General features: G+C 40.5%; 1 protein-coding gene across 2 annotated transcripts in view; it reads right to left on the bottom strand.

Moving 5' to 3' along the window:
- LOC142872353 (myosin-IIIb-like) overlaps positions 1 to 18,319 on the bottom strand; it is a 71,397-nt gene that overhangs the window by 14,204 nt on the left and 38,874 nt on the right. The window contains exon 7 of one of the 2 annotated variants that reach the window (XM_076005644.1): positions 6,767 to 6,912. In XM_076005644.1, the coding sequence (XP_075861759.1) occupies positions 6,767 to 6,912 (146 nt within the window). Of the gene's footprint in view, positions 1 to 6,762; positions 6,913 to 18,319 lie in introns of those variants that run through there. The other variant, XM_076005645.1, reaches the window with a different exon arrangement.

Below are 18,319 nucleotides of genomic sequence, written 5' to 3'. Positions count from 1 at the left end.
GTTGAGAAGAAACTAGGGTGCCTCAACTCTTTAGTACTACTTTGAGCTCTGTTTCCTTCTCTACCCTCTTTGCCCATCTCTCCATCATTTAAGGAGCAACACTAGAATTAGCCAAAGTGAGTGGTGCCAAAATAATGACACTAGGGTAATGAGAAGATAAAGCACAGGTAGCACTGTAGGTCAACACCTTGCATTTCTGGCCTTTGTCTTCTTAGCCAAGATGGGAACCAGCAGTCCCTGAAGTAGGCCTCTGCTTTGCCACCTGATCCCCAAATGAAACCTTGCAAAGCTGAACACTCCCTGCCTGCCAGGACTCAGGGGGCAACAAGCAGTACCTCCACAGGAACCAACAGCCTCAGCTGCTCAACTCAATTTTAAAAGAATTTGGAAACATGTTCCACAGAGTAAAAACCTTCTGGGGCATTTCTGCCAGCTGCCTCCATTTACTAGGTTCCCAAGGAAATGAAGTGTCAAGTCCTGAGCCAAAGATATCCCATAGGGAGAAGAGAAGAGCACACTCTAGACATCCTGAGGAATGTGGACAGCAATCCACTAAAAATGGTACTGGAAATCTCCCCAAAGAAAGGAAAAGACTCATAAAAGATAATCGTTTTTCTATTGGAGTATTTCAAAACTTTTTTTGCTATTAGGCACTCAATAAATGCTAAATGATGCTAATTCTTCTAGCACTTCTTGCTTTATGAGTGAAGCTGGCATTGTGAGGGTTCATTGCTTAAAAGGCCAATAGCTAAGTGACCTAGGTTGGTTAAGAGAAACCAAAACTCCCCCGGGGCAAATCCAGCCTTACTGTGCCATTAAACACCCACCACCCCTCACTCATTACACTTCAACAACAATAGTTTAGTTTTAATTTCTTTTCCTTATATTTCACAGCCCTAAGGGAAAATGTCTTGTGACAATTCTATAATAGTAAGACAATTACTGGTGACTCAGGGCTCCCTGCTGCCTCTGCATCTCACAGATGAAGAGCAGGCAGGGACTGCTGCTTCTCATGTAGGAACAACTGGTTTGTGAATAGGAAAGTCAGAGTCAAAAGGAATCTTTATCTTGAAAAAACAAATGCCTATGTAAGATGAAAATTCAGCCTAAGGATTCTATTTCAGGACAACAGTCAATTGTAGGCATTGAGTCCCTACGGCAGGCATCCTCAAACTATAGCCTGAGGGCCACATGCCACCTGCCTAGGACATTTATCCCACCCACAGCAGGGTGTTTTTGCCGCAGCTGCCTGTCCTGCTTAGCAGCCTCTCGTCCCAGGCCCACAGCGCGCACTCTCCAATGGTCTGAGGGACAGTGAACCGGCCCCCTGTTTAAAAAGTTTGAGGACCCCTGCCCTAAGGAGACCTTTCAAACAGACTCACAAATGTTTCAAGTGGTGACATGCCCCTCCATTCCCCACGACCCACACACAGCATCCAGGCAGTTGAAGAGAATCCAGACTCTAGATTCCCAGTCTGATTTCTCCTCCTTTTTGTTATCCAAATTCTGCCTATTTCACCTTTACCAACAAATGAGAAGGCAGAGAAAGTATGTGCTCCTTGAGAGTAGAAACTCTGTCATGTTCATCTTTGCAACTGAAGCACCCAACTTAAGCCTGAGTTTGGATGAACAAAGTTAAAGGTGTCCTAGGGCAGAAGACATAGGCATTCCCAAATTCCCAGTGGATTGTGTTCTAAAGCACTTTTGTAAATTAGTAGTTTAGAACTTGAAAAGCATTTTTTTTCCCATCAGCATAAAGTTCTAGAGGGAGTTTAAGTCCTTAGAGGGGGCCATAAAACTCTATTTAGCCACAAAAATCTAATAATGCACCAACGTAGAGAACTTCAGCTATTATATTGCTTCTTCCTAAATAACCATTTAAAATACTGTTTTCATGAGAAAATGTGTTTCAATTCAGGATGCCAGAAACAAATTTCCATTTCCCCCATAACCAAGCACATCTCATTGAGCTTTTCCTACTGAAAAAAATAGAAAGGAAGAGAAAAAATATGAGGAAAGCAAGCAGGTGCTGTTGGTTCTACCAAAAAATAGCCCTGACCCATGGCAGATGCAGGTTTACAAGGAGGGTGAGACAGGACAAAAACTTCTGGGTACCAATAATGATATCTCAAAGTATCTGTGCTTTTACATAACATATAGTCTACAATTCTTTGGTTTAAACACTTGTCTTAAGTGTTTTAAATTAGGAAATAGAAGGCAGTTGCTTGAAGGGGGATTTGGAGAAGGGAGAGATTTCAGGTTGACAAAGTCAGTTTAAAACTGGAAGCAGGAGTAAGGAGTCTGGGTTGTAAGCTTCTTAAAGGCTGGGACCATGTTCTAGTCATTTCTATATACCCCAGTCTCCTCAGTGCTCAATACTTAATTCACCAACAAATAAATATGATTTAAGTATGAAATTTAACTTCTCAATGTAGCAACAAACGAGTGGGCTTTGGAGTCAAACTTCTTAAATTCGAATCATTTTTCCTCCTCATGTTTCATGACGATGGGCAAGCTGCTTAATCTCCCTGGTTTTCTAGTTTCCTCATCTGGAAAAAAGGGGTTGTGATAGTACCTACTTCACAGAGTTGTTATGGGATTAAATGCATTTATACTTGTGAAACATAGAGCACTATACAAGTGCACATAGCACTTGATAAATCTTAGCCATTATTATCTTTTCCATCAGCATTTAGCTAATTATCTTGTATTTTGCCCCCCAATCAGTTTCTTGGAGAATCTGGAAAACACAAAAGCTGGCTGGTGCAATAGGTTGCATTGTGGCCCCCAAAAGATACCTCTACTCAAAACCTGAGAATGTGACCTTATTTGGAATAAGAATTTTTACAGATATAATCAAGGCAAGGATCTCAAGATGAGATCACACTGGATTAGGATGGGCCCTAAATCCAATGTCCTTATAAGAGACAGAAAAGACCCAGAGACAAAGGGAAGATGGCCATGTGAAGATGTAACCAGAGATTGGTGTCATGCTGCCACAAGCCAAGGAAAGCCAGGAGCCATGTGAAGCTGCCAGAGGCGAGGAAGGATTCTTTCCTAGAGCCTTTGAAGGGAACGTGGCCCTGCTGACTTGTTGATTTTGAACTTCTGGCCTCCAGAACTGTGAGAGAATAAGTTTCTGTTGTTTTAAGCCACCAAGTTTATGGTGAATTGTTGTGGCAGCCCCCGGCAACTTATACATTTAGGTACAGATGACTTTGGAACAACCTAGATTTTAGTGAGGGAAATAAGCTGAAATGTAAATTGGTGATTATCACGAGTTCTCCTTTTCTCGAACTGTACTTCAGGGAAAGTTCTCTTTAAGAAGGGATTATCACCAGCTTCAGAGATTGGAATATTCAGGCCAGCCTGTCCCATCTACTTCCTGCCAAGGGCATTTCTGCTGGGAATCTTACAAACATTCTGCATTTTCCCACAAGGAATAAAGTGGAAGTACTCAATATGCAATGAGATACTGGACAGAGTCAGCTGTTACCTGGCCCCAAATAAATGAGCAGGCAACACAGCTCTCAGTGCTTGTCCAGTAAACACACCCACACTTGTCCCCACTGCCTTCCTCACTCCTGTCCGTGGAGGTCGAAGGAGTCATTAGCCAAAGACTCTAAGGTAAGGAAAGATACCTGGTTGTCAAGAAAGTAACATAATTGTATATTTCCCCTAATTCTATTGATTTTTGCAATTATATCTATGAAATAGATCTCCTTTAAAGTGAAAAATATTTCCAGGTCATCTATAAGATCCTTCTAAGCCTTTGGAATTTTAAAGGCACCCTCAGGAAAGAGTCAGGAGAGAGAGCTCAATCCACTGATGTTTAGAGAAACGGTTTTCGTTCTTTTCCTCTCTTATAACTCTTGGAGAAAAATAGCAGCAGACAGAGCAGTGACAGTCAGAGAAGGGTGACTTTTTTGGAGCAAAGGCATTAGACGAGATGACACATGCTGACAGATTCAGTAAACAGTGGATGCTCTGCCAATCAGCAGATAATTTCTGTGTTTGCAATGTAGGAAAGATTGTGAGTCACGCAGTATTTCAAAGATAGGTCATGATTACCCTGTGTGTCATCTTCTAATGTGAAGGTCAAGAAAAAGGAGATGATGGGTAAAGGCAGAAAAAGGAAGAGCAAGACGACCTGTGTGCAGGCAAATCAACCACATCCAGGCAGGTCTGGCTTCATATTTCCTGACAGTGCCCAGGGAACCTTCGTAATTATCTGCTTTGTTGATATCTGAGGCTCACAAGTAACCAGCACTTCATTAACTCATAAGTCCTTTACAAATTGTGAAAGTCACTTCTTCCCTGACTCAGTCAAGGTTTTCTTTTCTTCCCTTACTCGCTAGTTTACTCAGTATAGTTCCAGTAAGAACAGGGCTGCAACCTTTCCCTGCAAGGAAGAGGCCAGTGAGGAAAACCAGAGGAAGAAGCCACACACAGTATTCTGGATCCCAGAGTACCCTGAAATGGACTTTCTTGTTTAATTGAAGAGAATTCCAGAAAACTAAAAATATTCTCATTCAAATAAAAAAAAATAATAATAATTCTGAAGCCAAATGGATTCAAAGGATTTTCATCATTATTTGTCATTTGCTTTTCTCCACTGGAGGGGGAAGGGAAGAGAAAGTGAAATGGATCCCCCTGAAACACACAGGTAAATAATTGAAGTGCCTTTTAAAAATATGTAAATACTTAATAAGTAAATTTTTCCACTCTTCATCACAGAGCTTTTCTGAGGAAAGTAAACATTTTTAGCATTTAAAATTAAGATAGCATACACACACATGCACATTCACACACATATGCATGTGCACACACATACACTTGGTCAATCAACAACCATTCAAAGAGAACTGTGCAATTCTAATTGACAGGATAATTTTTAAGTAAATAACTGGTGAATACAAAGCCAATATATTTTCCCTGGTTTCAGGAAGAGAAAAGCTGTTTAATACGTGCCAATACACTAAGATTTTTTTAAAATGTCTCTCTCGTTGCTGTCCAGGAGTGTCAAGTCAGCTGTTATGGCTGTGACAATGGCAAGTGTTCAGCACACAGGAGCACACATAATCACACTGGGAATCTGCTGAGCCGTAATGTTGACGTTCCCTACTTAGATCTCATTCACCACTTACAAAGGAACCAAGAGACAGTAAAAGGGCAGGAAGTTACACTAAGAGGAGAGAAACAAAGCCTCTAAGTTAGGATAAGGATCCTTTTCTAGCAATTGCACTGTTTGGGGGCATCCGCTCTGTCCTGAGACACAAGTGAGTGGAGTGAGAGCATAGAGATTGTTAGAGATCAGAGGCTTGGCTGGGCACAAAAGCAAGCTAAATAGAGTCATTGGAGATGAAGGGTCTATTTAAGCACACACTCCTCAGCTGTCTCACATTTAATACCTTATGAAATTTTTGAACAGTTGATCTATACACAAATGCATACTAAAAAGAGAAAAGAAAAATATACCCAGCTAGATGATCTCTTACCAAAAGTACACATACCTTGCTAATCAGAAGCCACATCTTAATCTTGATATTTGGGAAATTATGCTGCCACAATAAATAAATGGTGAGGGGAAACCCATTTGTAAAAAAATCAAAGCACATGCACAAAACATTCTAGATACCATTTCTCATTTTCTGACATGTTACTGTACACAATGCTGCTTTGGGTTCCTGCATCCGTATATCCTTTTGAACACTCACTAGACTATTAATTTAAAAAAACAGGAGCTTCATCTGCTCCTCTAATCACCATGACCTATTTTTATATTTTGGAAAAGGCAGAAAGATTAACCCTGACTTGGGTGAGAACCATTTTTGGAATAGTGGTTGGTGGTTGTTCACATCTGGATTAGGTATAAAAAATGATAACATTATGATGATGAACACCAGAGAGCCTCATCTGCATATAAATAGACCTAATCAGAAATGCAAATTGCAATCATGAGAAATTTTTAAAGGCTGTGATAGCTGTGTGATTGTGCAGATAAGGAAAGGTCAACACTTGTATTGTTAAAGCAGTTAAATGGCTCCCAGCCTGCCCCAGAGCTTTCCTGTGAAAGAGACATTTGGAAGGTACAAATTATCTATCAATCTACACCCAGGCCAGGAAGGAGTCCCCAGATAGCTTCTTATTCCGTAACAAGAACCTTGAGCTGGCCATATATCAGCCCGATTTCAATGAAAGACAACCAACCAAACCTCTTGTACAAACCCCCTAATGAATCTATAGAGTGGAAAATACTCGTATACTTGCATTTAAGTACCTTCCAGATTTCTTTCTTTCAGCAAAATTCCCATTGAGATGGAAAGTAAGAAACATCACTGATACAACATTTTTCTGATACATTTCAGTGCTGGTTTGAGTGGAAAGAGTAGTATGATACACATATTTTTTGACCCCAATATTTTCCTGAATACTAGAGAAAGTATATAATTATAAGAAAATACCAGTATTTAGATAGATTACTTAATCCAAAATTGCATGTGTCATCTTATCATGCAAAGTACAAAAAAATGAATAAAAAACAGAAAGCTGAATCTATGCAATTGCTCCAACATGGTCCTATTATTCCTTGGGGCATGTTATCTTTCAGGAACATCCTGTCTCCATTCCCCCACCCCTTGTTTTTTTCAAAGGAAATATATTTTACAAACAGGCTTTGTCAGGTTTGGAGAGAAATTGCTTATGAACTATTTATTAGCCCTTTCACAAAGAACTGATGAGTCAAGAGCGCCATCTTGTGGCCTACCTTGGAATCTTAAAGAGTGTTTTCACAGGATGCATGTCAAAGAGGGGAGGATCTCCATCTCCCAGTTCAATAGCTGTGATTCCCAAGGACCAGACGTCACAGCGAGCATCATAGGAAGAGTCATACTGCTGCTCACAAGCAATGACCTATTAGACAAAAGCAGAACACATCAATCCCACTCACCTCAGATATTCTAAAAAAACCCTTGACCAACCTTAGCTCCCTTCTCAGTTCCCTTGGCCACAGTGATATTAAATTCCAGTAATAATAAGATGCATGAATTCTAGGCCTTATTTATGTGTGACTAATTTTTCAACTGATACGTTCATTAACTTTTAAAAACGTGCTAGTTCAGTTCAAAAAACATGCATTGAAATTTCTAAGTACCAAAAACAGTGTGAGGGGAAGCACAGGGTAAATAACACACTGTCCCCACTCTGCCATCCTTTAAGGAAAGCCTTTGTCGACATCCTTCACCTCATCACCAGCTACTGAATTCAGGAACAAAAAACAGTTGTTCTCAAAGATGCTTGCCTATTGCACAAAATCCCCAGGAGTGTCACAAATTGAATGGAAAGATGTTGGAAGACTGATGTGGTTAACATAAAATAGGAACCACCCCAATCCCCATTCCCTTTTTCCAAAACATCTGCCCCCTCCTCAAACCCCAACAACTGGTTTGCATTATAGCAGCAGCTGCCACTCCAACTATTGGCTTGACTGGGTACAAGAGCAGCAGAACCAGAAAATGACCCTAGGCTTGTTGCACTGGGGAGCATGGGACCCTATAGAGAAATCTGTTTCTATTAACTTTTTGAGTCAGGCAGGAAAAGTCTCTACACTCAGACCCTGATTATTATCACAGTGGGGATGGCAGAAGTAAGGGGTGGAAGGACGAGGTACCCCTGTTTGACCTGAAATCTGCCTGCCTGGATGACCCATGGCTATGGGCAGGTGGAAAACTTTGATGTCTGGTGATCCAAATACCTATGAAGCAAACAAGCAGCACTGATGGTGAACACACAGAAACCAGAGTGACAGGGCTGCCTTTCTAGGTCATCATAATGTCTTTAGCTTTTGCTCTGAATAAGATGGGACAACTGACTAGTGAGCAGAGGAGGGGCAGATCTGGCTTGTTTTAGCAAGATCACCCTGGCTACTGTGCTGAGGATAGACTGAAAAGGGACATGAGTAGAAAAAACAAAACCAGTTAAAAATGCTACTGCAGGAATCCAGATAAGAGATGGTGGGCAATAATCAGATCCTAGATATAATTTTGAAGGTTGAGCCAACTGGATTTGCTGAATGGGGCTTATAAAAAAAAGAAGTTGAGAACATCTCAAAGTTTTTGACCTGAGCAACTGCCAGAATTGTAAATTGGTATTTACTGAGATAGGAAAGACATTAGCAGAAGTAAGCGTGGGGTGAAAAGCTGGATCTCCATTTAGGACTGAGGAAGTCTCAGATGCCTGGGAGACTTCCAAATGGAGAGGTTGATTTTATCCTGGCAAGAGTCACACTGGATTTCTGATTTAGAGAATCATAAGATAACTGCTATGATCTGAAAGTGTCCTCCAAAATTTATGTATTGGAAACGTAATCCCCAATGCAACAGTGTTGGGAGGTGGGGCCTTTTGGGAGGTGTATAGGACATAAGGGTTCCACCCACTATAAAAAGGGCTTGCAGGAGTAGGTTTTGCTTTCTTCTGCCACATGAGGACACGATAAGGAGGTCCACACCAGATGCCAGCTCTTGACCTTAGACTTCCCAGTCTCTAGAACTGTGAGAGAATAAATATTTGATCTTTATAAATTACCCCGTCTCAGGTAGTCTGTGACAGCAGCACAAAATAGACTAAGGCAATAAGAAACATGTTGTTTTAAGCCACTAAATTTATGGTATTGATGGAAGTGATAGAAACTAGTACACCTGCTCTCTTCCAAACTCAGTCTTGCAGGGCCTGGTAAAGTGTGCCAACCACCTTACCCTAAACCAGGCATCCTCAAACTACGGCCCGCGGGCCACATGCAGATGTTTTTGCCCGTTTGTTTTTTTACTTCAAAATAAGATATGTGCAGTGTGCATAAGAATTTGTTCATAATTTTTTTAAACTATAGTCCGGCCCTCCAACAGTCTGAGGGACAGTGAACTAGCCCCCTGTTTAAAAAGTCTGAGGACCCCTGCCCTAGACCTTGCGCTCTTACTCCCATAATTGCCCTCTCCCCTTCTCCTCTGGTTTCTGAACTGGAGAACATTTTCCATAAACCCACATCCCTGGCCTGGTCCACTCCTATACTCTGAATAGAATATCCTGTCATAGAATATCCTGTCTCACTTTTAACATGTTATTTTCAAACATGCATTCAAACTGAAGTTCAAATAATTCCAATGTCAGAACCAGAGGCCATTTCATTGCCCTCAAAGACCTCACTTTCCTCACCTCAATCAGGTGAGAAGCTACACTATTTTTAAAGATCTCTAGAGAAGGCTATTCAATACCTTCCCTTTCAGAAATGACATTTTCAAAAGTGTGGGGCAAACATAATTTTAGACCTATCAATCACCAAGTAGTTCACCATTCTTATTCGTGATGCTGTGCTGGGCCCTGTGAAGGAAAGAGAAATAAGACTCTATGCTTCCCCCACAGGAGCTATGACCAATTGATCAGATAAAGTGAACATATTATAATTAAATGACAAACCATGACAACTACAAATGTCCTCAGACAGTGTGTACTAATGTGTCTAATAAAGGATATGGGGCTCCAAATGCTTAGGATATTAGAGGGAGATCACTGCTGGCTAAGCAAGAAAATAAAAAGTATCTAGTACCCATAGTCTCCAACTTCCAGGGAGAAATTCAAATCAACTTCTAGCTATCTTGGATGGGACACAGAAGGCAATTCCAAGAACACATCCAAATGTGGGAATGGAGATATCCTAACGTTTCTCAGGTGTTGTCATAAAATATTCAAAACTTTTAGTCTGGTTTCAATTTCTCTTTACAAACAGATGGTATCTTCAGCCCATTCCAATTAATAGAAAAGCCTCTCTTGGCCAAATTCTTCTCTTCCCAAAAGTTAATTCATCACATAACAAAGAAATTATTTAAGCTCAGCCTTCCAAGGAAGTTTATAGAAAATTATGCTAGTAAAATAACTCACAAATAATTACTGAATATCCATTATTGAGCCAGGCATGGTAGTGGGCCCTGGTGAGAGAAAGTCAAATATACACTGAAATTAATCTTCATAATAATTCTGTGAAGTAGGTGCTATTATCACTTTTTATAGATGTGGAAATTGAGGATAGCACAGTTAACCACTTCAGTACGAGCGCCAATATAGTTGATAGCCACAGATGAATGCTCACAGCAACTTTAGCCGACAGCTGTGATATGACTTTTCTAATTTTTCATTTATCAAAATAAAATTGTGAACATTTAAAAAATAACATAATAAAAACATATATGTATATGTTACCTATTCGGATTTACATTACAAGTAAAGCTGCCTGTAAAGTAAAACAAGCTTTCAGTGATTTAAAGCTTTCCTCATCACACAAGAGCAAAACGATTCGTCGTCAATGCACAGCACAAACTATCGTGCGGACTATGAGTGCCGGCTGTGGGCAAGGTTTTGTGGTCGGTAAGTGCCGTACAGAAGTGGTTTAAACAGCTTACCCAGCATCATACAGCTAGTAATTGTCAGGGCCAGAATTTGAACCCAGGCAGTGGGAAGAATAAATAAACAAATCATTGTCATATGATAAGTGCTATATATAATAAAGATTATATTCAGTTAAAATTATCAGCTTCTGCACTCAGATTTTAACTAAACTAACCAAGATTTTTGAGGTTTTGTCACCTAAACTCCATCTTCCCAGAGGGCCTCTCTTTCAGGATTGCTCCTTAACAGGAGCAAACAGCCCTTTATGTGGGTTACACGTGTGATGGGATTTGAAGAAGCACTCTAAAGAGAATGCATCCCAACTGAGGTCAATGCATCCTGTAATTGGATCCCCTATCAACATAATACCAAAGTCTGTTAACTGTTTCTGTAGAAGAAAAAAGTAAAATCATTCTCCTTAGCTCAGCATTCTCCTTGTCCCTAGGTAAAATAAAGCTGAGTTAAGGATGCTCGGATGGTCAAATGATCTTTGGTTCTCTTGCCCCCAGGAAAAGGTAACCTCACAAAGAACTCTCTGAATCAGTTGTTATGATGCTCTATTAAGAAAGGAGAGTGGCAATGGCAAGTAGGTGCACTGCTTTGAGATTGGGTTTTCCAGATTCTGTAGGTCATAAGGGGGGAGAAAAATGGGTTGAGATGGTTTTTGACACAGGCCCAGGACCCCAAACACCTCACCCTCTCACACTCCTTCACCTCACTTTTACCACCTCAAAGAGTACACATGCCCAAGTGCATACTCTCCTTTACTTTCTCCTTTAGAGTCTTGCCTTCAATCATAGGAGTATAAATGATGATAGTGGCCATGGAATGGGGAGGATAAACTAGATGTGAGAGAGAGTTCAAGGGAAGACTTGCAGGACTTAGAGAGTGATTTAAAATGGAAGGGTAAGGAGAAGGAGACATCAAAGAAGACTGACATTTTGATCCTGGGTGACCAGAAGAATGATTTACAAAAATAGGAAAATCAGAAGGAGAAGTCAGCTTGCTAGGCAATATAACAAGTTCAAATTGGGTCTGAGTGCTACCCTTAACCAGGTATAAACAAATCACTTACACTATCAATACCTCTCTTGATCTACAAAATGGCAAGGTAGGAATGAATGACCTATACTATCCTTTCTACCTCTAATATTCTATGACTTCACTATTTCCAAATAAGCGATGTTGGGATAGTATTGCTAACATTCCCATGAGAATTAGGTAGAGTGAACAGTAAATTATTCTGGGGTGTGAACAGGATGGCTGGAACCTTGAGGGGATTTTATTGCCAATATTTTATAGAAGGTCTTAAGATCTGTGAAAATATGCCAGTTGCTATGATAATACCTACGTTCAGGAAGATGAGCTTCAGCAACAGAGCAATTGTTTGGATGTTGGTTAATGGAGCATGTCCACATTCCTACCTTGAAATGCGAACTTATGGCTTTTCTGGTACACTTAGACTACAGTGCTGTTTATTTTAGGAAGAGGAAAAACACTAATGTCAGGATTACTAGCAATATTCATGCTCTGGCAGCCTTAGTGCCCAATGCCAACAGCTATTTTACCGAACAGTGGGCTTCAGCCTCCCAAATGTTGGTTATTATCTCTTTGGCTGCCAAAAACTTTTCTTTCGGGGGCGGGAGGGAGGATTAAGAATAAGAAACAAATTTTCACTAATGTTTTAGCTCAACTGGTCTTGGGAGAAAAGGCAGCTGTTAGATTTCTTTGATTGTTGGGGCAGTTCTCTTTAGCCTTCCTTAGACTAACAAGTTCCACATTTCCAGACTTCTTAAATCCATCCCTAGTCACTCCCTCCTGCCCTACAAAGGCAGCACCTCCTCTTCTCTCCTCCAGGAGTTTAGGAGGTAAAACCAAACCCACAACTTGATAGCACAACTACTTGGACACATATTTATTTATCCCCTCATCCAACCTTGGGCATGGTCAGCTGAGTTCTGTTGAAAATAGCTGCCCCTTTCCTCAGCTACCAACCAGAAAATGGCAGACAAATGCCAACTGTCTGCAGCTTTTGGGTTGTAGAGAGACTTACACATCTGGCTGATACCAGAAAATCACAAAGCTTGACATTTTTTATTTTATTTTTTTATTTCAGCATATTATGGGGGTACAAATGTTAAGGTTACATATATTGCCCTTGCCCTTCCCCCTCAAGCCACAGCTTCAAGCGTGTCCATCCCCCAAACGGTGTGCATCACACTCATTATGTATGTATATACCCATCCTAACAGCTTTATTTTGCTTTTGTCATCCCCTGACTGGATGATTTTGGCAAAATATTTAATCTCCCTCCACCTTGCCCCCTTTTTATGGGCTTCATCTGAACTACTGCTTATGAAAATGCTAGTTATTCAGCTTGTTCTATGGTACTGAAACATTCATAGTAGATACCACTGGGACATTGATGTATGCATACATAATATTTTACTTGCCTTTTCCAAAATGTTTATAGGAAGCATGAATTATTTCTATACTAAAAATGAGCAAGTTTTTTTGTTTTGTGTCTTGAAAGTGTTTTTAAAGATTCAAAAGTTTGCCTTAACTGTCAAAGGTGTGGTTCCTTCTTCCCAGGTATTTGTTGACTGTTGGGATTCTTTATCAACAAGTAGTCAAGTTAAAGGTGATGTCTTGTTATAAAACTAGGTCCCCATGGGATTAATACAAGAAAAATGAAAGAAATTCACTTCCCAACTATATCCCTTCCTATTGCAAACACAAGGTTTAGGTAGTACTTTCACTTTCTCAGGCCACCATGATCCAAGAAACACCGCAGGATTATATTAATAGTTTCATTTCAGTCTGGACCAAGAGTATGGCTTATTGATAAGGCTCCCAGGATACAAGTAGGATTCACCCTCTGCCTCTTGCAGAAACATTTGGGCTATATAAGGACCTGAGAGATCTCCTCATCTTAAAAGAGTATTTATATTAATTAGACTGAATATAAAGGGAATAACAACAGTCAGCATATGAGCTCCTGGATTCAGAAAACCTAGATTTCTCCAACAAGATATTTAACTTGAACAATTTATCAAATTATATCTGAAAGAGCTTCTGAGCCAAAATATCTTCCAATAATGCGATCTTAATTCTTTCAAGCAAATAATATTATAATGTGTTGCTTTCATAAAAATAATTTATCAGACTTAAAAAACAATAGATACTATTCAGACTATTTTATTTTTCCACTAATATTTTAAAATGTCACTAAAAATGTAATTTTTGTCTTCTATGTTCTGATTTCTTGTCTTACTAGAATTGATCATGCAATCCAAAATTATAACCAAAGGTCAAGATTAAAATTTCACTCGAGTACACCGGCGAAACGCTGTTATCTCAAGAGCTAAATTCAACTAAATAAGAGGCAAGGCAAATAGATCTAAAGCTATTAATCCTTGGCTAACCTTGAGCCCAAAAATGCAGGCAATAGACTGGCAAATAAGATGGGCTGAGAGGTAGAAAGGCAAACAGGATTCTTAATTTTGCTTATACAATTCATGCAGCATAATTGGTAAATGTTATTGATTGTAAAAATTTCTAAAATAGAACTTCACAGGAATCAGAAATTGCTGTTACAGTATAAATATTCCAGTGGCAAATATCTTTCAATGGTTTTGCAAACATTTAAAGTATTACAAGTTGAGATTTAGAATAAACAAATGAAGTCTCTTCCCTAGGATTAAATATAATTTCAAGGGAGGATATATTTGAGATTTAAGGGGTTTTTTAATGGACTCCTTTAAGTCCTTAAAGGAGATAAGGACTAGATGAACTGAAATTGATGTATTTAGGGGAGGGGTCTTTCATATTATAAAACTCAAACTAAGGCTATAATTGAATCTATATTTTGTATAGTGAGAAACTGCCAGAAATAATTTAAATTAGACTGTTCGTAGAAACTTCAGAAAGGTCTCTAATTAAAATGTAATGTTCTACAGGTATCTTCTGCCAGGATTGTAATATTCAGCCTTTAGAGAAATAAAACCAGGTGCAAATTTAAAACACACAGAGCAGGCCAGGTGCGGTGGCTCACGCCTATAATCCTAGCACTCTGGGAGGCCGAGGCGGGCGGATTGCTCGAGGTCAGGAGTTCGAAACCAGCCTGAGCAAGAGCAAGACCCCATCTCTACTATAAATAGAAAGAAATTAATTGGCCAACTAATATATATAGAAAAAATTAGTCGGGCATGGTAGCGTATGCCTGTAGTCCCAGCTCCTCAGGAGGCTGAGGCAGCAGGATTGCTTGAGCTCAGGAGTTTGAGGTTGCTATGAGCTAGGCTGATGCCATGGCACTCACTCTAGCCTGGGCAACAAAGTGAGACTCTGTCTCAAAAAAAAATAAAAAAATAAAAACACACAGAGCACACTTGCACAACAACCAACTTCCCTCCATGCCTAGTGGAGGGTGGAGGGGAACTAGTTTTGGATTTGAGGCCAGCATACAACATTGAGTTTTACTCTTAAATTCCACCAAAGCCCTGGATAGATGTCAGTTATTCTTATTTGTGTGGTCAGTCCCCTCCTCATGCTCAGGACCAATATCTCCGGAAATCCCCTACAAAAGGTAAACTAGCCCAAATGTTGTGTGTCTCAAGAGGCTCCTGCAGGAACACATTTGCTTGGAGGTCCAGTGCAATCCCACTGTCCTTCCTTGCTCCAGCAGCTGCCTCACATGGAGTTGGACACTGAAAGGACTTTGAGATTCACTCATTCAACCCCCTTATTTTACAAAAGAGAAAACTGAGGTCCCTAGTAGGGAGTTAGTTGACTTGTCTGAAGTCACACAGCTGGTTCATGGCCAAAACAAGAACAAACTCCATGGTTCCTCACTACCCACCTGAGTGAGGCATCTCCTGGGAATCCTTACAACATGGAGAATGCTGAGCCGCTGCCAAACAGATTCTGTATACAGTAAACCTCAGCCATAGTAACTTCACACTATGAGTGCATAAACACATCATCTAAGCATTCAGCAGACGGAGTTCTTGCTGCATCTCACTTCCCTGTCTCCTCATGTTCCCCTCCTTGTTGCCCCTTTCCTTTGCCAGTTACTGCTCTACTTCCACAGAGCACAGGTAAGCACAGAGTGAAGAGGAGCTTCACAATTCAGTCCAGTTTACAGCTTGTTAGTGCAGGTATTATTACCCCAGGCCAGGAAATAGATTCAGAAAGGTTAAGAGACCTGCCCAAGGTCACACAGCTAGAAGGTAATAGAATTGAAGCATGAGCTCACAATAAGAAACCAGTGAGGGAAAAAAAAAAAAAAAGAATGTTTTTCTCCTCTGTGATGCATCTGAAAAATAGGAAGGAAAGCCAATTGAACAGAGTATCTAAAGGTTCCCACTTGGGCATAACCCTTTCTCTGCAAGTAGTCTCTTGATAGCACCATGCAAATCAGGATGTCCTTTGGAATGTCATATGTTTCTGTGATTCTGTTTAACTTTGTAAAACTAAAAAAAGTATGGAAAATATCTGGGACATACTATGCCATGATAAATACTAGTCTACCCACCTCCACTTGCTCCTGCTTCATCCTACTCAAGGTTCCTCCGGGGTCCTATTCCTAATGTTGACTACCCACCTCCCATTTGACTTGGGGTTAATTCCCTTTCATGGGCTGAGCCTCTGTACTCTGGACAAGGCCACAGAGGCATTGACAGGAGGTCAGTCACCAGATAATTTGAGATTCAGAGCTCAGGAAGAGCCAAGGTCGACTCTGACATTCCTTCAGCAAAAGCTTCTGCTCTGCAGTAACAGAATCAGTTCTTCCCCTTTGGTGGATGAAGAAGGAGAAACAGCAGATGCCTTAACCCTTCTCACCTCCCCAGAAAGGGGTAGGGACAGCCTGAAAAGTTCCAAATGTTCCTGGGGGCTGTTCCTTTGATATTTCTTGATTATCACTGAGTGGAGGGGATGTGAGGCCTCTGCTCTGGGCCTCATGTGCTTCTGCACATCTGTGACCTGAAGCCCTCAAATGAAGTCCTATACTTAGACCCACCAGAAGGAGAGTGATGGCATGTCTCCACCGCCTCCAGGGCCAGCCCCCCACCTCCACACTGATGCATGACATATGACTCAACCTCCCCACAGAGCTCCAGCTGGGAGGGAGCTATTACTGGAGCTGAGTGAAAAGCTGGTGATACACCCAGTCATTTTACCCTTGCCTTGGGCCCTTCGCCCACCAGCCCCCTGAGCCCTGGGTCATGCCTCAGGGCCTTAAAAGGCAGAACCACTCTGCAGATGTATGCAGGGTCAGCCCCAGAACAAGAAGGGAAAGAATCTGTTTCTTTGAGGCTAATACACAACACCTGGGGGAAACCAGGGAGCAGCAAAAGGCTATAGAACCTCAGAGATAAATGTTTCTAGGGAAAGCATGCAGGTCTTCCATCCATTGAGCTAAATTTCTAAACCTCTCACTTGACTCTCCTGAGCTCCCAAATCCTGCATTCCTCACAGTGATAAGACTGGTAGTTAGGGTCCCAAGAATCACCAGTCTTTTAAAAGACAGCCAGGTAAAACAGACCCTAGAGACCACGTCGTCCTCATCAGTTCACCCCTATTAAGAGCTTGGTGAGATCCCACCTTCGTTGTTCATGGAACACCAGAGCCACGGAATATGAGAGTTGGAAGAGGCCCTTCCCCCTAAAAACTGCAAAAGTTCTCTGTAAAATAGAAAGGCTTGGAGGCAGCAACTACCTAAACCAATCTTCTTTTTACAGGAGAGAACAGGCTAGGCAGAAGTAGAGGTAGGTGCAATATATACCACCAAGTTTTAAAGCACTTACTATGCCAGGTACTGCCCCAAATGCTTTTAGTACATTATTTCATTCTGACTTTTGAGGCAGTTACCTCTTTTAACTTCTCCCCATTTTACTCAGAAATATATAGCAATTTTCATGAGGTAAGTGGTTAAGTGGGTAAACAAGTATCTGTGATTTATTCTTAGATCTGACTCCAAAATCTGTGCTTTTTTTACCCAAATTGAACCCATATTAAACTAACGGAACCACAAACATTTTTTAGAAAATGAGTGGCAGAGCTAAGACTAAAGTTCAAATCTCCTAATTCAACCCTGAACAACTTTACCTTACTTTTCCAGACTCTTCCTTTTGGTCATTAATTACATTGGCTTCTAATGTCATTTCGAAACATTATGTTTTCCTTAACATATTAGGAAGGATAATTTTTATCCAACATAATTGAAAAATTTTTAAAAACCCAAGATTCATATCTTGTACACTGGTGGTCACAAATAGTTTGTTGTAATATAGTGGTTAAGAGTGAGGAATTCGGAGCCAAATATCTGGGTTCAAATTCAAGTGGCATTACCTAATAAATTTTCTAAGGACAAGAATGGTTACTTTCTGTGACTTATCTACTCTATCTAAATCATTGGACTAGTACTAGTTCTGACTTTTTGGCATTACTGTGAGAATTATAAATGAGTTAATATATATAAAGTACGTAAGGCCTGGCATATGATAAGTACTCAATAAATACTAACTCTTATTTGGGAACCAAACCCATTAGCTAGAGCTTAAGGAACAAAATGGTAACAATGACAATAATAATATTTCAGCTCTGTAGTGTTTTATGGTTTTCTCAGCTCTTCAACACAAAATATCTCATCTGTCATCTTTAGGCCCAGCAGTGCCAAAGGAAATAGCATTATTGTATGATTTAGCTAGGAACCGCATAATTAATGAAGACAAGAGTGATTGCAAAAAGCCTGTGATATTTCTGCATTGTTGTAAGCTGGTTGTTATGGCAACGGTCCCATCAACGACCCTTTGCCAGGCAGAAAGAGACCCATTTTTGGAGCCCTCACAGCACATCTGTTTCTCTGCTCAGCTGATTAGCTCTT

The sequence above is a fragment of the Microcebus murinus genome, chromosome 8, assembly GCF_040939455.1.
Source record: "Microcebus murinus isolate Inina chromosome 8, M.murinus_Inina_mat1.0, whole genome shotgun sequence".
NCBI classification, from domain to species: domain Eukaryota; kingdom Metazoa; phylum Chordata; class Mammalia; order Primates; family Cheirogaleidae; genus Microcebus; species Microcebus murinus.
This window is presented reverse-complemented; position numbering and strand designations above follow the sequence as displayed.